Genomic DNA, 23,519 nt, shown 5'->3' with positions numbered 1-23,519 from the left:
TAGTTCTTCATCATTAAGGTTTTTCAGTAAGTCCTTCACTGATTTTAGTTCTTCCTTTTACCCTCTTGGTTTATACGTTATATTCTTTTTTTTCATTCCAAATATTATTACACTTTTTCTTATCCGCCACATCTCTTACTAAATCTTATTTTTTTTTTAACCTTGACCACTTCTTTTTCTACATTTTCCTTCTCTTCCTTCAGTTGCTTTTCAATTACTTCCTTGAAGTTTACATTAGCTTTTTCATGTTCTACTTTCCAGGTATTCATTTCACCCAACATTTCCTCCCTTACTCTCTTTTCTTCCTTGCCCATTATCTCCATCAGGTCTTCATTTCCCTTTCTTACGACTCCTGGTCCTTCCTTCATCATTTTTTTTCATATTTCTCCAACTTCTCTCTCAACTCCTCATTTTCCTGAAGTAGTTTTTTTTTTTCGCTGTCCTCTAGGCTGCGCACTCTTGACCGTAAATCACTGTGCATCTTCTTACCTTGCTTGTCTTCCTCCTCCATGAACTTCAATCTTGCGATCCACGTATTTAATTTCTTCTCCATCCACAACACTCTTCTGTACAATGCCGACTCCATATTACCAAATCCAGAGAAGCTAGGCTCGATAGTTTCGTAACAGTCATCTTCGCTATCCTCACAACCTCTCATAGCTTCCTCTCGCATATTCTGTCTTGTTCCAGTTCCTTTTCCTCTTCTTTTCGGTGTCTCCCACTTATCATCCTCCTCACTCATCCTTCACCAGCTTTAAATGCTATAAATGGAAGACGGGCCCACTCAGAGCATCCCCCATACCATGCTAAAACACAACCCGGTTAGCAGACGTGTGTGTGTGTGTGTGTGTGTGTGTGTGTGTGTGTGTGTGTGTGTGTTAATTGATACATTATATGCACATATGTGACAGAGGCAGGTGTTGTTAGTTAGGCCTCACTTAGATTATGCTGTCCAGTTTTGGTGCCCACACTACAGAATGGACATCTACTTGTTAGAATCAGTTCAGAGGAGGATGACCAAGATGATTCTGGGACTTAGGAACCTCCCATATAAAAATAGACTGAAACATCTTAACTTACATTCTCTAGAAAGACGAAGAGTGCGGGGAGATCTGATAGAAATATTCAGATGGGTCAAGGGTTGCCACAAAGGCGATATAAGTAAAGTACTGAGAATTAGCCACCAAGATAGAACACGCAATAATGAATTTAAATTAGAAAAGTATAGATTTAGAAGGGAAATAGGCAGGCATTGGTTTAGTAATAGGGTGGTGGGGGAATGGAATAGACTCAGCAATCACATGGTGAGTGCAGGGACAGTAGCTTGTTTTTAAGGGGGGGGGGTTAAAACTGCGAATTCTATGTTAAATTCCTTATGTTCTAAGTGTAACTCCTCCCTAATTTATGGGCCGATCTCTTTCATTTTAAAAGCATTTTAATCAGAAAGGACAGGAAATTAAAGTTTGCTATTGTTTGTTTTTTCATAATAGTGATTTTTTTTTAAAGTGCGATGAAATAATAATAAAAAAATTGACAAATATTTTTCAAAAATCTAAATCAACTTAAAGTCTGAGTTTCTAGGTGGTCATCGGGACGGCAATTGGGTTGTCTTCGGCCCTCGTCGAGGACTGGAAATTGTCGGCTTGTAACGGCGTGCAAGAGCATTGTGCCCACACACTGACCTGGCTGACCATCTAGACCCCTTCCTGATATATATATATATATATAGAGAGAGAGAGAGAGAGAGAGAGAGAGAGAGAGAGAGAGAGAGAGAGTTATAAAACTATATTATTAATACGTATATACTGAGAGTTATACATTATATAATATTGCCAGATTTATTAATTTATTTGTTAGCTATTATTATTATTATAAATATCATTATTATAATTATTATTATTATTACTATTTTATTGTTATATTTATTATATTTATTATTATTATTATTATTATTATTATTATTATTATTATTATTATTATTATTATTATTATTATTATTATTATTATTATTATTATTATTATTATTATTATTATTATTATTATTATTATTATTATTATTATTATTATTATTATTATTATTATTATTATTAATATTATTATCGTTATTATTATTGTTATTGTTATTATATTTTTATTATTACTATTATTATTGTTATTATTATTATTAATGAAAATAATAATATTATTATAATTACTGTTATTATTATTAGTTATTATTATCATCATCATTATTAATATCATTGTGCATTATCATGTTCAATAAATGCATTGTTTTTTTGATAGATTATAACTGGATTGAGTCGCTCTCCTGATCTCTTACTTAAGTTATTTAGACGGTATGTAGTAGTGTGTGTGTGTGTGTGTGTGTGTGTGTGTGTGTGTGTGTGTGTGTGTGTGTGTGTAATAATAATAATAATAATAATAATAATAATAATAATAAACGGTTTATTAAATAATAGCAGCTGTAAAGCTGGAAATATACATGTTACAAATACAGTTTTGGAATATAATAGAAAAAAAAATGTACAATGTGAAAGGGATATGGGGGTCTGGGGGGGAGGTGAGGTGGTGGAATGCAGTGCGCTGGTGCGGTAGGGGACGGTGTGTTTTTTCGGATGACGGGTCAGGTGTAAGCCCAAGGTCAATCCCAGGTCAAAAAGGGTCAGGGGTGCAGGTAGAGGCGGTGTCGGCCGTCACTCAGCTTATGGGCTTAGCGATGACCTGCTATTCTATCCAGCCGGTGTGACAAGATAGGAAGAGGTGGACCGCGCGGCAGTAGGCGTGGGAACATCTATATCGTCTGCACTGCCTTGTATGTTGAGCGGCGTGCTGATTGCCCCAACCATGAGTACACCTGAGTGACGGGCCTCAACACTGCACTGCACCTGAACCGAATTCTCCCAGCACCATGATGGTCGGGCTGGTGTACCTGGGGGCACCTGGGGCGTCGGTTGGATGGTAAGGCCGCGTCGACGTCACACCGACCATTTCTACTCTTCAGTGTCTTCACGGCATCACAAACGCACTGCACTCACTGTCTGTCACCATGATGTCACAAAAGTATCTTTCGGTGTTGGGTTTTGATGAAAAGGGAGAGGGGGATGGAGGGAAAGGGGGGAGGCCAACAGGCTGGCCCCTGGCTGCTCCTTTCGGAGCGCCGTGACCCACGTCTGACCTCGGTCAGGTCTGGGCCGTGTGTGTGTGTGTGTGTGTGTGTGTGTGTGTTTGTGTGTGTGTGTTCGTGTGTGTGTGTGTGTGTGTGTGTGTGTGTGTGTGTGTGTGTGTGTGTGTGTGTGTGTGTGTGTGTGTGTGTGTGTGTGTGTGTGTGTGTGTGTGTGTGTAGGTCTTATATTCTTCATTTACTAATCCTTACACACACACACACACACACACACACACACACACACACACACATCACAAACAAACAAACAAATAAACAAATAACGAAATTAACAAATCTTTATCAAGCCAATCACGACCGACCTTGCATAAATTTTTTTCTCAGACCGGACGGAAATGACCTTCCGCTGAGCCAGAGAAGACGAGGAAGTGAACGAAGATAATATAAAGACAGTGATTCGCTTTATAAAGTGAGAACAGAAAATCATACGATGTGGAAAAATATATTAGTCACGAAATAAACCAAGGAGAATAAAGAGAAAAAAAAGTTGTGGAAGAGAATAAAGAAAAAAAAGAGAAATTAAACGAGAAATGGATAGAAGTGACAAGTGAAAAAGTGAAGAGAGAGAGAGAGAGAGAGAGAGAATAAAACGGGAATGCAACACAAGATGAATAGGAAGCACGCACCACCGACTCGACGATAAAAGCAAGCAACCACATCGTCACCGCTGCGTCACTCACCCCTTCCCGTCAACGTAGGGAATCCACAAAATCCCGAGTCTCGTCTCAACTCTGCGTCACTCACCTCCTTTCTGTTGACGTACACGTAGCAAATCCTCAAGATCCCAAGACAACGGCACAAGCAAGCAGTCTCAGTGTCTTCAACCTACGTCAGTCACTTTCCTCCCGTCACCGTAGCAGATTTACAAAATCCACAACAAACAACATACGCAAGCAACCTCAGTGTTTCAAACCTCCTGCCAACGTAATCTAAACAGAAGCCACCAAGATGTTAGAAGGGGTATTTGACTGGTCCCAGGGCATGCGGGGGACCTTTACCTGGCCTGACTACCTTGTCTTCGGGAGCATGCTGGCTGCCTCCCTCGCTATCGGGATATACTACGCCATCAAGAGCAGAAATAAGGCCAATGATGAGTTCCTGTTGGGTGGTCGAAGTCTGACATGCTTTCCTGTTTCAATCTCCCTCCTTGCGTCCTACATTTCTGCTATTCTTGTGCTGGGTAAGTGAATGTTATGTGCTTTAATTAACTTATATGCTATTTTTCTTTATTAATTTATATAAGGTTTCCGTGTGTCTTTTTACTGATATATCATATTTCATATTTCATAAAGAACGGATAAAAGTCGAAGATATTCTAGTGATAATTTAGAAGAAAAAATCGATCAGAGAACTGTAGTAAAGCAGTGAAACATTTGGAAACGTATACCACTGACTGCCGGGAATCGAACCTGTATGCAGCCCTGACTTCTATTCTGAAGGCCCGGGTTTGTTAAACACAATGATACACAAAGATGTAAGGAGACTACAGGAGGCCAGACGGCGTACACAAGGCAGCTGTAGATGAAGATGGGTTACTCGCCGAATTCCCTTCCCGTCCATAAATGCATCTAATCTCCGTTTGAAGCTTTCAGTTGTGTTTGCCTCCACTGCATACCTGCTCAGTTTCTTCCACTCATCCACCACTCTGTTCATGAATTAGTTAATTCCTATTTTTTTATAACAAGGGAGGCAGTTCAAGGGGAAGAAACAATAACATAAAATAAACGCTAGACACTGCTCCAACAAAAGAAAACAGAGCGAGAGGTCAAAAGAGAGGTGAATTTCGGGTGGAGAAGTGACTTGATACACTCTCTTCTTGAAAGAGTTCTAGTCGTAGGCAGAAAGAAATAGTGAAATACAGATGAAAGAAGGCTGTTTCAGAGTTAACCAGCGGAAGGGATAAAAGCCTGAAGATGCTGGTTAGGTCTTGCATAAGGTATTTGAGCAAAATAGTAATGAACAAAACTGGAAAGTCGTGTGCAGCGGGGCCGCGGGTGGAGGGGATGCATACATGTTCAGAGGAGCAGTCCTGACCTTGAATTTATCCAACATATACCCGTTACTGCATGTTTTCACATCGGTTTTTAATGTAAGCACTTTATTTAAATTGCCCTTGTTAATCCTCTTCATCCCTTTAGAAATATCTCAGTTAAATCCCCATGCACTCTACGTCTTTCTAATGGATGCAAGTTAAGTTGCTTTAGGCTTTGTTTGTACGGTAGGCTCCTAAGTCCTTGAATCATTTTCGTCATTCTCCTCTGCATTGCTTCGAGTGAATCTATCCACCCTTTAATATGGGCACCCAAAAAACAGCATAATCCAGGTGAAGTCTAACTAGTGCCAATTACAACTTGAGGATAACTTCTGAGCTGTGGTTGTTTACGTTTCTCGAAATAAAACCAAGATTCTATTTGCACGGTTTCTGGCGATAATACACTGATTTCTGGATGGCAGGTCAGAGTTCACACGCACAGTCAAATCCCCCTCACAGCTTGAGTTGTCAAAAGGCTCGGTATTAAATGTGTAATTAGTCTGGGGATTATTCTTTCCCACACAAATGACGTTGCTTTTGTCGATATTGAACTGTATCATCCATTTGTCGGCCCACTCATACTGGGCATTTAGTTCCTCCTGAAGTGTCATCAGCAAACTTGCTTATGGCGTTAGTTATCGATCGATCGACTCCGGCACTCAGTGGTGATTATTTTGAGATAATAAAAGGGACTTACGCAGGTCATATCATGCGTACAACTGATAGAATATAGACAAACAAAATAACAGTGAGGCAGCCTAAGAAACTGTAGAGGTCAAGGCAGACAGAGTGCGCGGTGGAGGGATGAGATTAAAACCGGGGTAGAGGGGGGCAGAGTACATTATCAAACAGACACGGAGGTGGAGGACGCCCGTTAAGACATTTGTCCTGTTGTGTGGACTAGTAGGGTTGATGATGACGAGGATTTAACTTTTATACAGAAAATTAAACCTCTACATATGCCCCTTCTACCTTTCTCCTCCTTCTCCTCCTCCTCTTTCTCCTCCTCTTCCTTCTTCTCCTCCTCCTCCTTCTCCTCCTCTTCTTCCTCCTCTTCCTTCTTCTCCTCCTTCTCTTTTTCCTCCTCCCTCCTCCTCTTTCTCCTCCTCCTCCTGCTCCTTTTCCTCCTTCTCCTCTTAATCGAGCTAGAAACTAGCAAACATAACAAGCTGACGATTGGTACCGTATATAGACCTTCTAAGCAACAAGCAGCTGACGACGCAGCACTGTATGAAGAAATTCATACCATAACACAAAACAAGCAGTCAGTAATTATTGGGGACTTCAACTGTCCCAAAATCAACTGGAACACAATGAATGGAGACCAGGAGGGTAATAGGGTACTCGAAATGTTATAAGACACATTTCTGGCCCAGATTATTATTCAACTAACGCGAGAAAACAATATCCTAGACCTCGTACTCGTGACTGACTCCGATCTCGTACGCGAAGGGAGGGTCGGTGAGAAACTGAACGGTTGCGATCACCACAAAACCTCGCTTTTTCTAATTCTTCCCGGGACTTCTGCTATCTCCTCCAATTTCACTTCTTCATCCTCGCTTTTTCTAATTCTTCCCGGGACTTCTGGCACTTAGCTAAAAATATTGCCTCCAATTTCACTTCTTCATCTTTCCCCCCTCTCTTTAACCCTGATGGCAGCACCGCCGTCTCATCTATCTCTAAGGCTGAACTCTTCTCTCAAACATTCTGTAAAAACTCCTACACATCCCCCCTCTCACTCCTTTATGCCTGTTATTAAGATTCTTAAGAACGATGCTATATATGCCCTCTCTGGCCTCAACTCTCAGAAGCCTTTTGGAGCTGATGGAGTGACTCCTATTGTTCTTAAAAACAGTGCTTCCGTGCTGACACCCTGCTTGGTCAAACTCTTTCATCTCTACCTATCAACATCTACCTTTCCTTCCTGCTGGAAGTACGCCTTCATATAGCATGTGCCTAAGAAGGGTGACCGTTCCAATCCTTCAAACTACCGCCCTATAGCTTTACTTTCCTGTCTATCTTAAACTTATGAAGGAATCCTTAACCGGAAGATTCAAAAGCAATTTTCCACTTCTGACCTTCTATCTGATCGCCAGTATGGGTTCCGCAAGGGGCGTTCTACTAGCGATCTTCTTATTCTCTTTACTGACTCTTGGTCATCCTCTCTTAGCCGTTTCGGTGAAACTTTCTCAGTTGCGCTAGACATATCGAAAGCTTTCGATAGATTCTGGCACAAGTCCTTGCTTTCTAAACTGCCCTCTTTTGGATTCTATCCTTCTCTCTGTTCCTTTATCTCCAGTTTCCTTTCCGGCCGTTCTATCTCTGCTGTGGTAAACGGTCATTGTTCTTCCCCTAAACCTATCAACAGTGGTGTTCCACAGGGCTCTGTTCTATCACCCACTCTCTTCCTGTTTTTCATCAATGATTTTATTTCTAAAACAAACTGTCCTATCCACTCATACGCTGACGACTCCACTCTGTATTATTCAACTTCTTTTAGCAGAAGACCCTCTCAACAGGAATTACAAGACTCCAGACTGGAGGCTGCAGAGCCCTTAACCTCAGACCTTGCTATCATTTCCGATTGGGGTAAAAGCAACCTTGTGTCCTTCAATGCCTCAAAAACCCAATTTCTCCACCTATCAACTCGACACAATCTTCCAAACACCTATCCCCTATTCTTCGACAACACTCAGCTGTCACCTTCTTCAACACTAAATATCCTCGGTCTATCCTTAGCTCAAAATCTCAACCGGAAACTTCACATCTCTCTTACTAAATCAACTTCCTCGAGGTTGGGCGTTCTGTATCGTCTCCCCCAGTTCATCTCCCCCGCACAGATGCTTTCCATATATAATGGCCTTGTCCGCCCTCGTATAGAGTATGCATCACGCGTATGGGGAGGCTCCACTCACACAGCTCTTCTGGACAGAGTGGAGTCTAAAGGTCGTATTATAAAACATTTCGCCGCCCAAAAGCATAAATTTTCCAAGGCTTTCTTAGGAGTTGTGGGCATTTCCAGGGGTAGTTTTATGACCCTGGTGGTAGTGTGACTCTTCCTCTGTACTGTGAACCTAATGAAACACTCATTAAAACCCGACTGACCCCTTCTTTGACCTTTAGAAATAGCTGATACGAGAAAGTAAAGTCTCTTGTAATACCGACCTAAAGCTCTTCGTCTCATCAGCTCTCCTCCTCTTACTGACAGCCTTCAACCTCTTAAATTCCGCCGCCATGTTGCATCTCTTTCTATCTTCTATCGATATTTTCATCCTGACTGCTCCTCTGAACTTGCTAACTGCGTGCCTCCCCCTCCTGCGGCACCGCTGCACACGACTGTCTACTCATGTTCATCCTCATACTGTCCAAACCCTTTATGCAAGAGTTAACCAGTATCTCCATTCTTTCATTCCCTTCTCTGGTAAACTCTGGAACAGTCTTCCTTCGTCTATATTTCCTCCTGCCTATGACTTGACCTATTTCAAGAAGAGTGTATGAGGACACCTCTCCATCCGAAATTGACCTCTCTTTTGTCCTCTATACCTATCACTGTATGAGAGGAACAATTAGCGTTTTTTTGTTTGTTTTTTACATTTTTTTCTTTGCCCTGAGTTGCTCTCTGTGCTGAAAAAAAAAATAATAAAAAAAATTCGCCTCAGCATTAGAACGGAACACGGGCTTATATAAAACACAACCAAGATGCCAGACTACAGAAAAGCTAGTTTTAATTTTGCTCGTGAACTATTACTTCAAACTACTTGATAACACCTAATCTTCTCCCTTGCCGACGACGCGTGGAGTTACTTAAAAAATAAACTCCTAAAAGTAGAGAGGACAACGGTCCCCATGAAGACTACGAGAACAAACAACGGCGTAAATCCACAGTGGATTACTATCCAAGTCAGAAGGGCGATAAATTTGAAGAAAATAAAGTATAATTTGTTGAAGTAAACCAACACAGATGAAGCACATCAACATTACCACCGCAGCCTCAGAGCTTGCAGAACCCTCATCCGCCAATGTAAGCGCGACTATGAGAAGCGAATAGCACGCGAATCCAAGTCTAATCCGAAAAAGGTTTTCACTTATATAAGAACAAAAAAAGAAGTCGAAAAGCAAAATTGGTCCCCTAAAAGATGAAAGCGGCGCCCTAACCACACAGCAGACACATGGTCGAAATCCTGAACAAGAACTTCGCGTCTGTGTTCAAAGTCGAGAACACAGAGTCGATACCCAAGAGTCCTATTCCACCGAGGGGAGTCACACCCCTAGAAATTGGCTCAAAAAAGCTCAAACGTACCAAGATAAACTAGAGACAAACAAATCGACCGGACCCGACGACTTGTCACCCAGGCTGCTCAAGGAACTCATGCAGAAAATACTCAAGCCACTCACTGCCATCTATAATTCGACACTACAACAAAATACAGTTCCCGAAGACTGGAAGCAAGCGAACGTAACACCGATCTACAAGAAGGGAGACAAGAGCGTGGCCTTGAAATACAGGCCAATCAACTTGACTTCAGTGGCGGGAAAAGTTTTCGAGAAGATTATAAGAGAGAAATTCGTCAAGTTTCTTGAAGACAACAATATTATTTCTGATGCTCATCACGGTTTCAGGAATAAGCGCTCCTGCTTGACCAACCTACAGGACTTCTTCCAAGGTATATATGAAAACTGGGATAATCACGTCCCCAGCGATGTTATCTATCTAAACTTCCAAAAGGCCTTTGACAAGGTACCACACGAACGACTTCTCAAGAAACTGAAATCGGCGGGACTAGGAGACAATCTGATTGCGTGGATAAAAGATTACCTCACTGGTTAAAAGTGGAGTGCCACAAAGGTCAGTGCTGGGCTCCATACTATTTATTATATATATCAACGACCTAGAACTAGGATTAAAATCCACTCTATCTAAATTTGCTGATGACACCAAGGTGAGAGGGAAGGCCCTCACGACAGAAGACTGCGAAACTATCCAGAGAGACCTGGACCAGATCACTCAGTGGTCGGAAAAGTGGCAGATGTCTTTTAACACTACCAAATGTAATGTACCAAATGTACATCGGGTCCAGAAACAGCAACCACACATACTACATGGGTAGCGAATCACTACGGGCAGTACAGGAGCAGAGAGACCTCGGGGTCACTATCAGCAGTGACCTGAAACCCACAAATCACTGCAAATCCGCCTGTAAAAAAAGTTAACGCTATGCCCGGGTTTATAGCGAGGAACTTTGAATACAAGACGCCGGGAGTTATGCTATTCTTATATAACTCGCTGGTAAGACCCCACCTGGAATACGCCGTGCAACTCTGGTCTTCTAATTAAAAGAAAGACATTGAAGTACTCGAGAGAGTACAGCGACGCGCTACGAAAATTATATATACCATCACTGAGAACGCAACCTTATGAAGAAAGACTCAAGCGACTCAACCTCTTCACGTTGGAAAAGAGACGACTGCGGGGAGACATGATACAAGTCTTCAAGTACCTGAACAAGTTCAGCAATGTTGATCACTCCAAACTACAAACTAACCCGCGAACAAGAAACAACGGTTAAACAATTCAAGCCAAGCGATGCTTTACGGATATCGGCAGGAGTTATTTTTCGAACAGAGTCGTCCGCCACTGGAACAGCCTTCCTGCAGGAGTGGTTAGTGCGGAAACAATTAACTCTCTTAAAAATCGCATTGACCATCACTTTGCTGCGTCGGAAGTGAGCTAAACGTGCCCACGAGTACGTACAGAAGTGCTTCAGTCCTTCCCGCAAGCCACTCCTGTGGCTGACAGTTTGATTAAATCACTGAAAGCAGGCAGCCTCGTAATGACCCAACACGCATTTTGCTGCCTGCTCGTCGATGTTTCCTCCTCCTCCTCCTCCTCCTCCTCCTCCTTTTCCTTCTCCTTCTTTTCCTTCTTGTTTTCCTCCTCCTCCTCAGTTCAAGCGAGACGATGTAGTACAGATATCTGCAGGAGTTATTTATCGAACAGAGTTGTAGTCCACTGGAACAACCGTCCTGCAGAAGTACTTAGTACGGAAACAGTCAACTCTTTTCAGAATCGCATTGACCGTCAGTTGGCTGCGTCGGAAATTAATTGAATGCATCCACGAGTACGTACAGTAGTGCTAAATCCTTTCCACAGGTCACTCCTGTGGCTGACGGATTGATTGAACCGCTGAAATCAGGCAGCCTTGCAATAAGCCAATAGGCTTTCTGCTGTTTGCTCATCCATGTTTCCATATTTCCCCCTCCTTCCCCTTCTATTTCTCCTTCTCTTTTCCTCCTCCTCCTTTTCTTCCTTTACTTCTTTTTTCTCCTCCTCCTCCTCCTCCTCCTCCTCTTCCTTCTCTTTTTCCTAATAAATCTAATCTTTGTTCCTCATAAATGCAAAGTCATTCTTTTTGGATCCAGAAATAGTAATCATACTTTCAACATGTGTAGGAGACCTCTGCAGGTCATGCAGGAGGAATCGGATCTTGGAGTCACCACCAACAGTGTCCTGAAACACGCAAAGCACCGCAAAAAGCATATAACAAAATTTACACAATGCTCGGGTATATAGCGAAAAACTTCGAGTGTTCCACACTGGAAGTAATGGTGAGTTATTTAGCTTAATAGTAAGACCTCACCTGGAGCATGCAGTGAAATTCTGGTCTCCTAATTACAGGCAAGACATTAAATTATTAGACAAAATTCATCGATGCGCTACGAAAATTATTCCACTCGCGAGGCCTCTGCCGTATGTATGACCACAGGCGACTCAACCTCTTTTCGATGGAAAAAGAGACGCTTACGAGGGAAGATGATTCAGGTCTTCAAGTACCTAAAGAACTTCAATAGCGTCACCCACCTCATTTTTTTTTTAGCTATAAACCAATTCAATACCTAGAAACAACAGTCTATCCATTCAAGCGAAGCGATTCAGTATAGACATTGGTCGGAGTTTCTTCTCCAACCGAGCCATACGCCTTCCTTCTGAAGTAGTGAGTGCAGAAACAATCAAACTTCAAAAATCGCATCGATCGTTACTTCGTGACAACAAGAGTAAACGGACAAGATGCACCGAATTGCTTCGATCTGCTCAGCATGCACAAAGTGATTGTCAGACAGATCACGGCCCGTAATGAGCCATAGGCTTCCTATTACCTGTCTTTCCATGATTCCATGTTTCTATGTCTTCCTTATTTTCTTTTTCGTCTTCCTCCTACTCCTCCTCTTCCTGCCTCTCTTCCTCCTCCTCCTACTACATAAAATAAAATCAGAAATTAACACATCCCTCACCCTCACTACTATTACTATAACTACTACAACTACTACTACTACTACTACTACTACTACTACTACTACTACTACTACTACTTCTACAGTACTACTACTACTACTACCTCTACTACTACTACCAGTACTACTACTACCTCTACTACTACTACCACAGGGGGCCCCGCTGAGGCATACTACCACGGCATTGAGTGGTGGGTGATCTGTGCCGATCAGGCGGCTCTTCCCGTCGCTGCCTTCATCTTTATGCCCTTTTTCTATGAGCTGAAGCTGACCTCGGTGTATGAGGTAAGGAATGGGTGTTACTGTGTAGGTATGTTATTATTGTTATTGTTATTAGTATTGCTGATGTTGTTAGTATTGATGATTAAGATGCTGCTGTCGTGATTTTTTTTTCTCGCCAAGAATTTGTGTCAGTTTGTTTCTCTCCTTTTACTTTTTCTTATTTTTGTTTCCTTTTTTTCTCTTCTTTCTTTTCTTCCTTCCTTCCTTTCTACCTTCTTTCGTGTTTTCATTCTTCCTTCCCTCTTTTCTTCTCCTATCTTTCTTTAATTTCTTCCTTCCGTCTTTCCTTCCCTCCCTAATTTGTGTTTTTTTTTCCTGATTCTCTTCATCATGCTTTTATTTTTCCTCTCTTTTTTTATTATCCTTTCTTCCGTTCATTCTCTCTTTCATTTTCGATATATCCTTCATTCAATTTTTCGTTATTTCCTTCTCTCTCTCTCTCTCTCTCTCTCTCTATATATAAATATATATATATAAAAATATATCATATATATATTTATATATATATATATATATATATATATATATATATATATATATATATATATATATATATATATATATATATATATATATATATATATATATATATATATATATATATATATATATATATATATCTCTCTTCCTTTCTATCTATACCTCCCTGACTTTGTCTTCAGGCTTTCACTAACTTCTAAACAACTTTCCCTTTTCTCATCATTATAAAAGCTTCAGATAATGGCGCCCTGGTCTCGCTCCACATTCCTCTTTTCCCCTTCGATTCCCGTTCACACGTTCCTCTCTTCTTTCTCTCCTTCCAATTGAGCGCTTTGAATCTGACATAACTAGATCTTGAAAAATATTTGTTCCTCTTAAATAACCTTTCTGCTAATTCCACCACATATTTTTCTCTCTAATTCCAGTAACTTCACCTCGTCCTTTTCTCTCTTTGTTAATATTTCCAGTAGCTTAACATCAATATCTTCCTCTCTTCCCGTCAGTACCTGGAGATGCGGTACGGCACACGCTGGGTCCGGTGTGTTGCAGGCGGCATGTTTGTTGTGCAGATGCTGTTGTACCAAGCTGTCGTCATCTACGCCCCTGCCCTCGCCCTCGCCTCCGTCACCGACTTCCCGCTCTGGGTCTCCGTCATCACAGTGGGGGTCATCGCTTCCGTCTACACTGCTATCGTGAGTGTAAAGTGTGTTTCGTGTTTGCTAGGTGTGTGTGTGTGTGCGTGTGTGTGTGTGTGTAATAATAATAATAATAATAATGATAATATACTGGTGGAGGTGCTGCTGTTGTGGAGGTGGTGACGTGCATGAAGGCTTGCTTGTTCTGGTTGACAGTCACCTTGTTTAGCCTCGTCCAGTCCTGAAGGTCGTCAAGTGTGTTGTGCAGGTGGCTGTAGTCAGGGTTTACATTGTCAATAGTGCTCCCTACCGTGGAGTCATCGACGTATTTCCACCGCGAGGGAGTGTTGATCATCGCGTCATTTATGAGGATTAAAAATGATAAAGGGCCGATTTTCGTGCCCTGGGGGACCCCGCAGGTGAGGGGCTTGGGTGACGAGGTCCTGCCTTGGAATCTGACAACCTGGTGACGCGCGCTAAGGTAGTCAGCCATCCACGCTACCAGGCTTGGGTGAAGCCCCAGGTTAATGGCCTCGTTGATCACTGTGGTGTGATCAACAAGGTCAAAAGCCTTATTGAAACTCAACGAAAACAAGAGCTACAGAGGTCTACCGTTTCTCGAGGGCTTTGTATGTGAAATCAAGGAGGCTGACGAGGCAGTGTGTGGTGGAGGAGCTTTTCACGTTGCCGAACTGTTGAGCGTCTATGTGGGGGGCAAGTTGTGTGTAGACCCATTTGAAGATGAACTCCTCACATAACAGGCTTGGGATGGGATGGCTGGAAGCTTTTGGGATGGGAGTGACAAATGCTGTCTTTCATTGGGCGGGGCTCTGTTGGATGGAGGTGTTGATCATGGAGCAGAGGGGCGTTGCTAGCTCGGCGTCAAAGTCTCTGTAGAGCCTCACTGGTATGTCGAGTGGTGTGGTGGAGCGTTTGGCCTTTAATTTTGACAATGACCTCATTACCTCAAACACCTATATTTCAGGTAGAGGCTCATGGGTTGGTAGGTAGGCTGGTAGGTGAGTGAGGTCGAGGACAGGGAGTGTTTGACAGATATTGGAGAAGTGGGTGTTAATTGTCTCCACAGCCTCTTCCTTGGTCAGGTGTTCGACGCAGGGGAGAGGGGCTTGTCTGTTATACTTTAATCCGCACAAATCCCTGATTTTCTGATACCACTGGCTTAGGTTGGTTTCTTTGAGGCCATGGATTTTTTATGGGTAGTAGGAGGCTTTGGCTTTGCGGATTTCCCTGATGATTTAGTTGCACAGTGGCTTATACTGCAGTGTGTTGTTGTAGAAAGCCTGATTTCTTTGTAGTGTTTACATGAGTATTTCCTCCTCGTAGTATTTCCATGATTACTTCCTCCCGCTGTGCGGGTGTCTGCTTGTCGCAAACTAATCTTTGTAGAAGTAAATTGTATTCTCAGGTGCTCCATGTGTGTGTGTGTGTGTGTGTGTGTGTGTGTGTGTGTGTGGCCTGATCACGAGTTGGACTCGCTTTCGCCAGCAACTACCCTCCTGACGTGAACTAGTGATCATTATCGTCGATCTCTGGGTACTGCCAGGACCTCACATACCACACATCCCAGCCCCCTTGCTCAAGGGGGGACGGTAACCACTCCTAGCCAACCGAAAGAATCCGGCCTGAGCGGGGCTCGAACCGCCGCCTGGTGTGTGTGTGTGTGTATGTGTGTGTGTGTGTGTGTGTGTGTGTGTAATTCACCTCTTGGTCTGCTTCGGGTCTCTCTCGAGACAGCCAGCCGTTCCCCTACGGAAGAGCACAGAGCTCATAGTACCGATCTTTGGGTAGGACTGAGACCACTCACACACAAAACACCGCGACAACGAGGTCACAACTCCTTGCATGACGTCGGGTACCAATGTACTCTCTGCAAGGTGAACAGTGGCTACACCTGAAAGAAGATAAACCCAACTTCTCTTCACCCGGCCGGGGAATCGAACTCCGGTCCTTCTGATTGTGAGGGAGACACTCTCTCCACTAAGCTACCGTGGTCGTGTAGTAGTAGTGTGTGTGTGTGTGTGTGTGTGTGTGTTTTAATGTTAACAAACTCTTGGCTATCACCAAAATTGTTCTCGATCAATAACTCGGCAAATATGTTTCTTCTTTCCTCGTTTATCTTTAAATTTTATTCTTCAGTATAAAGTTCAGTGCATCCAGGCCTGTATCAATTCTTTTTAACATTAGTATTTTCGTTTTTTTCTTAATTTTCAATACAGGCAAGTTTATTTTAAAGGGAGTGGAAAATATCTGAACAAGTAAAAGATATTGTAGTAGTAGTAGTAGTAGTAGTAGTAGTAGTAGTAGTAGTTGTTGTTGTTGTTGTAGAGTAGCAGTAGTGGTAGTGGTTCTAGTAATATTAGTTAAGTTTATCTCTTATCTTCTTCATCCTCTTTTAGGAGATGCAAGGTAATTAGATTTGCTAAAAGAAGTCTTGCAGGACACGGGGTTCAGCTGCAGAAAAAAAAAGTTGACTGACAGCTTTACTACGTCCTTCGGTGATGTTGCGTGTGTGTGTGAAAGAAGACTTTTTTTGTTTGTTTGTTATTTCCATAGAATTTAGGTGAGGCTTTTGTTAGATGTGTATGACTAAAGTGCGTTTTTGTTGTTTGTTAATGAGTGAGGTGCGTTTTTACAGATGTGTGTGCTATTAAAGAAAAGAATAACATAAATAGAATAAAATAACCTAGCTTAGAGAGGCAACATAAACAGGGATAAAATGGAAATAACGGTTATTAGAAAACTGAACTAGAAGAACAATAAAAACTTTTTTCATGTCGCGGCCTATTGCGCCGTTAGGCATTTTCACTGGTGGGGTCTGGTGGCCCAGCCCGTTGTGGCGCAGGCGAATGCTTATAGTGGCGCCATCTTGTTTTGGCTGATACTGCCCCCCGGAGCTCATCTTTAGGCCTCTCTTTGGAGAGCTATTCTAGAGTCCGGGTTGATAGATGGTCTTCAGGGCAGCATGTGGGTAGTCCTTATCCCCGTTCACACTGTGCCGACTCTGGGCCACGTCTACCCATGACTCTAGGGTACACGAGGTCTTGGCTGTTGATGTGAAAGTGTCGGGCATGTCTTGAAAGAGGTCTTGAGACTGTTGGCGATTACTGCGCCGACGTCGTGACGGGAGTCTGGAGTCGTGAGGGTTAGCACGACATGCTGGCAACTAGTATGCATCTCACGTGTGGGGGGGCTCCACCCACACAGCTCTTCTGGACAGAGTGGAGGCTAAGGCTCTTCGTCTCATTAGCTCTCCTCCTCCTACTGATAGTCTTCTACCTCTTAAATTCCGCCGCGATGTTGCCTCTCTATCTTCTGTCGATATTTCCACGCTGACTGCTCTTCTGAACTTGCTAACTGCATGCCTCCCCCACTCCCGCGGCCCCGCTGCACACGACTTTTTACTCATGCTCATCCCTATACTGTCCAAACCCCTTATGCAAGAGTTAACCAGCATCTTCACTCTTTCATCCCTCACGCTGGTAAACTCTGGAACAATCTTATTCATCTGTATTTCCTCCTGCCTACGACTTGAACTCTTTCAAGAGGAGGGTTTCAGGACACCTCTCCTCCCGAATTTGACCTTGCTTTTGGCCACCTCTTCTGATTCTTTTATGGGAGCAGCGATTAGCGGGCTTTTTTTTATTATTGTTTTTTTTGTGTGTGCCCTTGAGCTGCCTCCTTTGCTGTAAAAAAAAAAAAGTTGGCCGAGTTTCCTAGACAGTCGGCAAGACACCAAGACCCCAGTAACCCACTCCCCCTTCTTGGAGCGTGGGAACCAAATTGTCAAATGGAAAAGTCGCTGGGTTGTCGTGGCCCAGAGTCGGCACAGTGTGAACGGGGCTTTAATCCACTCGGCGGTGACTTAACAAGATTGGCAATCTGTTGATCGGCGTCTGTGACGCCGATAGAAGTCCCAGCTGTATGGTGGCCAGGATTCGAACCCGCGTCCCTCCTGGATCTCCCGGACACGGCGCCGGCACCTTAACCACTGAAAAGTATTAGAAGAGTAAGAACGAGAGTGAAAATACGATTAAGAAGAACAATATAATGGAAATTTTAAATCTAAAAGAAGAAGAAGAAGAAGAAGAAGAAGAAATGAAAAAGTTAAAAAAAAGCAATAAAAAACAACAGTTTGAGACACACTTAGGCCACATATACAATTGTTTGCTTTCTTCCTTCTGAGGCAACCTGGCGAATCTCTCTCTCTCTCTCTCTCTCTCTCTCTCTCTCTGAACAATGGGCATCGCTTCCTGCATCACCTCAATTTTTCTACAAGGTCACATTGGTTTTCAGTGAGGTACAAGGGTGGGAGGGAGGGAACGAGAGAGAGAGAGAGAGAGAGAGAGAGAGAGAGAGAGAGAGAGAGAGAGAGAGAGAGAGAGAGAGAGAGAGAGAGAGAGAGAGAGAGAAAGCATTTCAATTATCATAAACGTGTGTGTGTGTGTGTGTGTGTGTGTGTGTGTGTGTGTGTGTGTGTGTGTGTGTGTGTGATATTGACCTGCTTTTGTGCCTTTAAATGTGAAGGTAAAGGTAGGCGGACAGATCCAGCCGGGGAGGAGAAAGTGATGAAACGTACCGGCGTGGAAGAAAAAAAGGACCAACTGGAGGACGGATGAATGATAAATAACGAGCGTCTATACAGTTAGGGTTGTTTAAATTAGGTAAAGCTACACAGTTAAGGGGGGAACAAAAGATATGTGCGAATGACTATACCACTACTGCTACTACTACTACTACTACTACTACTACTACTATTTCTACTCATCCCCCATTCAGGCCATTTACCTACCTCCATCTCTTTTTCTTCTCCCCCTTCCATCTCTCTCTCTCTCTCTCTCTCTCTCTCTCTCTCTCTCTCTCCTCTCTCTCTCTCTCTCTCTCTCTCTCTCCCTCTTTCTCCTTCTCTCTCTCTCTCTCTCTCTCTCTCTCTCTCTCTCTCTCTCTCTCTCTCTCTCTCTCTCTCTCTCTCTCTCTCTCTCTCTCTCTCTCTCTCTCTCTCTCTCTCTCTCTCTCTCTCTCTCTCTCTCTCTCTCTCTCTCTCTCTGTCAAACTTTATGATCTGTTCACATTTTGTCTTGAAAAGCGTCGCTACCGAGATATAATAGCACAAAAACTGAGTGTAAGGAAATGAATTCAGACTATATCACTTTTTTTCTTTACTAACGTTGCAGCAAAAGAATAGAATAAACTCCCACGTTTGTTGGTCAAGTGTAACAGGCTTGACTCGTTTATAAACAAGCTTGACCACCACCTCCTCGACCTTAATGCTTGTTCAAGCAGTAGTGCTGTCATGATGGCCATTAGATAAAAAAAATCACCAGATTGTAAGGACAGACCACCTATTCTGGACTATAGGGTCTATATGGCCTGAATATCTATGTAAATCTCTCTCTCTCTCTCTCTCTCTCTCTCTCTCTCTCTCTCGTTCCCTCCTTCCCTCCCTTGTATCTCATTGAAAACTAATGTGACCTTGTAGAAAAATTGAGGTGATGCAGGAAGCGATGCCCATTGTTCAGAGAGAGAGAGAGAGAGAGAGAGAGAGAGAGAGAGAGAGAGAGAGAGAGAGAGAGAGAGAGAGAGAGAGAGAGAGAGAGAGAGAGAGAGAGAGAGAGAGAGAGAGAGAGAGAGAGAGAGATTTACATAGATTTACATAGAAAATCAGACCACACAGACCCCATGGTCCAGACTAGGTGGTCTCTCTTTAAAACCTAAGAGATTCTACTTTAATCAGAAGGCTCCAAAACGATGCATTTCAACTCTAGTTGATATTAAGTTGATGGAAGTGACGGTCGAGCCTGTTTTTGAAGGAGTCAATCGTGTTACACTGGACCACTGACGGTGGGAGCTTATTCCAGTCTCACACTACAACGTTGGTGAAGAAAAATTTGGTGTAGTCTGAATTTACTTGTCTACATTTGAGTTTTACGCCATTGTTCCTCGTACGTAAAGTGTCATCGATCATAAACAATGTTGATCTGTCTACATTCGTGAAACCATTAAGTATTTTAAAACATTCGATCAATTTTCCTCGGAGGCGACGTTTCTCAAGAGAGAACATGTTAAGGGTGGAAAGTCTTTCTTCGTAAGATTTGTTGCGCAAGGAAGGGATCATTTTTGATGTCCGACGCTGAACACATTCTAATTTAGCAATGTCCTTTGCATGGTGGGGAGACAAAAACTGCACCGCATATTCCAAGTGGGGTCTGACTAAACTATTGTAGAGTGGAAGTATTACATCTTTATTCTTGAATAAAAAAATTCTTTTAATGAAGCCCAACATTCTGTTCGCTTTATTTGGTGCATCGATGCATTGCTGTGAGAATTTGAAGTTTGACGCGATTTTGACCCCCAAGTCCTTAACGCATTGAACGCTTTTGAGTTTAACGCCGCGCATTTCGTAATCGAACTTCTTATTCCTTGTTCCAACTTGAAGGACCTGGCACTTGTCTACGTTAAAGGGCATCTCCCATCTGTCAGACCAATCTGAAATTTTGTGCAAATCCTCTTGGAGGCTTTGCCTGTCTTCGTCAGTGTGAACCGAGTTACCTATCTTTGTGTCATCTGCAAATTTACTAATGCGATTACTGAGTCCGACATCCACATCGTTGATGTAAATAATGAAGAGCACTGGGCCAAGAACCGAGCCCTGAGGGACGCCACTAGTGACCGGCGCCCACTCTGAGTTAAATCCGTCAATCACCACTCTTTGTTGTCTGTTGCTCAACCAATTCACGATCCATTGGTGTACTTGACCGTCAATATCTATTTGCTTTAATTTGTAAAGTAATTTATGATCTGGGACTTTATCAAACCCTTTCTGGAAATCAAGATAGACTACGTCCAGTGATTTGGTTACGTCATAAACCGTGAAGAGGTCGCTATATAAGGTTAATAGGTTTGATAGACAGGATCTTTTGTTACGGAAGCCGTGTTGTGAGTCCCCAATTAATGAGTGCCTTTCAAGGTAACTCACAATTTTGTCGCTAATTATGCTCTCAAGTAGCTTACCTACAACCGAAGTTAGACTAATGGGCCTGTAATTACCTGGTACTTTTTTGTCTCCTTTCTTAAAAATCGGTGTCACGTTACCTTTTTCCAATCCGAAGGGACGATGCCTTGTCGCAAGGACATATTGAATATGGTTGTGAGGGAGGAGACTATTTCACTCTTTGTTTCTTTGAGCAGAGTTGGATATACTTTGTCATGTCCAGGACTTTTATTTGTTTTAAGTGATTGGAGGGCTTTAAGGACTTCATCGGTTGTTATTTCAAAGTTAGGTAATGCATGCTCGGGATTTACATTAGTGCTGGTGTTGGTGGTAGTGATGGGAGGACTGTGAGTATTAAACACCGAGGAAAAGTAATTGTTTAATAGGTTTGCAACGTGTTGGCTGTCAGTCACTAGTGCATCGTCGCTGTTTGTTAGTGGTCCAATTCCACTTCTGATCGCCTTTCTATTGTTTATGTAACTGAAGAAGGATTTCGGATTATTTTTACAGTTGGCCGCAATAGTTTCTTCATATCTACGCTTTGCCTGACATACTAATCTTTTTACTCGTTGCCTGGCATCATGGTAAAGTCTAATGTTTTCGGGCGTGCTTTGCTCTTTCTTTACCCTGTAAAACAATTTTCTCTCCTTGACTGAGTGTTTAATTTTGTTGTTAAACCAAGGTGGGCTTTTATCGGTGTTACTTCGCTTCTCACACAAAGGGACGAATGTGTTCTGCTGAGTGAGTAAATGATTTTTAAAGCTTAGCCAGGCGTCCTCTACGTTACCATCATCTGATAGTTGCATTGCTATTAGTTTTCGTCGGATTTTTACGAAGTTAGTTCTTTTGAAATCGGGCACCTTTACTTTATTTTCAGTCACTGATGTTTGAGCTCTAATGTCGACGCGGACTAATTTATGATCGCAAGAACCGAGGTGTTCTCCTACCGTGACATTACTGACTAGGTTATCTTGGGTCGTTATAACAAAAGAGAGAGAGAGAGAGAGAGAGAGAGAGAGAGAGAGAGAGAGAGAGAGAGAGAGAGAGAGAGAGAGAGAGAGAGAGAGAGAGAGAGAGAGAGAGAGAGAGAGAGAGAGAGAATTACATATAATTACATAGATAACCAGACCACACAAGCCCTAAGGCCCAAACTAGGTGGTCTGTCCTAAACCTAAGTGACAGTTGTTATGCGGCCACCATGACGTTGAAACTGACCTAGTGAACATTGAGATGGAGGAGATAGCGGTCAAGATTATTTTTAAACGATGCAATAGAGTTACACTGTACCACTGATGGTGGTACTCTGTTCCAATCTCGAACGACAGCATTAGTGAAGAAGAATTTTGTGCAATCTGAATGAACTTGTCTACATTTGAGTTTAGCGCCATCAATTCTCGTTCGCGTCGAATCATCCATCACAAACAGCATGGTCGGATCCACGTTAGTAAGACCAATAAGTATTTTAAAGCACTCGATCAGTTTTCTTCTTAGGCGGCGTTTTTCTAAACATTTCTAAACAAGTTTAGATGTGACAGCCTTTCCTCGTAGGGTTTGTTTCGTAATGAAGGAATCATCTTGGTTGCTCTACGCTGAACACCTTCTAATTTAGCAATGTCTTTCGCATGGTGGGGAGACCAAAACTGCACGGCATACTCCAAATGAGGTCTGACGAAACTATTATGCAAAGGTAGTATAACATCTTTATTCTTGAGTGAAAAATTTATTTTAATCAAACCCATCACCCATCATCCTGTTTGCTTTTTTAACGGACTCGTTGCACTGCTGGGAGAACTTGAGGCTAGACGCGACTATGACGCCAAGAACTTTGACCGAGTGGACGCTTTTAATTTTAACGCCGCACATTTCATAGTCCTTCTTTATATTTCTAGATCCAACCTGCAGAATCTGGCACTTGTTTATATTAAAAGGCATCTCCCATTTTACTGACCAATCTGATATTTTACGCAAATCTTCCTGTAGGCTACGCCTGTCACATTCTGTTTGTACCGCATTGCCGATTTTCGTGTCGTCCGCATATTTACTAATTAAATTATTGAGACCAAGGTCAATATCGTTGATGTAAATAACGAATAGAACGGGTCCCAGTACAGAGCCTTGGGGGACACCACTAGTGACTGGCATCCACTCAGAGGTCACTCCATTTATTACAACTCTTTGCTTTCTATTGTTTAGCCAGTGCTTGATCCATTCGTGAAGCTTACCCCCGATGCCTATTTCCTTGATTTTATGAAGCAACTTGTAGTGTAGAACTTTATCAAACGCCTTCTGGAAGTCCAAATAAATAATATCAAGTGATTCAGAAACATCATAGGCTGCAAAAACCTCGTTATAGAATGTTAATAGATTCGACAAACAAGATCTGTTGTTACGGAAACCATGGTGCGAGTCCAGGATTAGCGAATTACAATCTAGGTAGTTAACTGCTTTATCTCGAATAATTGTTTCAAATAATTTACCAATAATTGAAGTTATGCTGATTGGCCTGTAGTTATCCGGTAATTTTCGGTCGCCTTTTTTGAAAATGGGTGTTATGTTAGCCATTTTCCAATCACTAAGAACGATACCATGGTGTAAATACATATTAAACAG

The 23,519-nt window shown here is 42.5% G+C and overlaps 1 protein-coding gene across 2 annotated transcripts in view; it reads left to right on the top strand.

The window, feature by feature from the left end:
• LOC126997906 (sodium-coupled monocarboxylate transporter 1-like) overlaps positions 1-23,519 on the top strand; it is a 56,851-nt gene that overhangs the window by 10,703 nt on the left and 22,629 nt on the right. For both annotated transcript variants that reach the window (XM_050859119.1, XM_050859118.1), the window contains exons 2-4: positions 3,506-4,361; positions 12,658-12,788; positions 13,769-13,957. In XM_050859119.1, coding sequence (XP_050715076.1) covers positions 4,130-4,361; positions 12,658-12,788; positions 13,769-13,957 — 552 coding nt within the window. In that variant the 5' untranslated portion in view covers positions 3,506-4,129. The remainder of the gene's footprint in view (positions 1-3,505; positions 4,362-12,657; positions 12,789-13,768; positions 13,958-23,519) is intronic.

Source organism: Eriocheir sinensis, chromosome 13 (genome assembly GCF_024679095.1).
Source record: "Eriocheir sinensis breed Jianghai 21 chromosome 13, ASM2467909v1, whole genome shotgun sequence".
Taxonomy (NCBI): Eukaryota; Metazoa; Arthropoda; class Malacostraca; order Decapoda; family Varunidae; genus Eriocheir; species Eriocheir sinensis.
The sequence above is the reverse complement of the archived record's forward strand: the minus strand, read 5'-3'. Positions and strand labels throughout refer to the sequence as shown.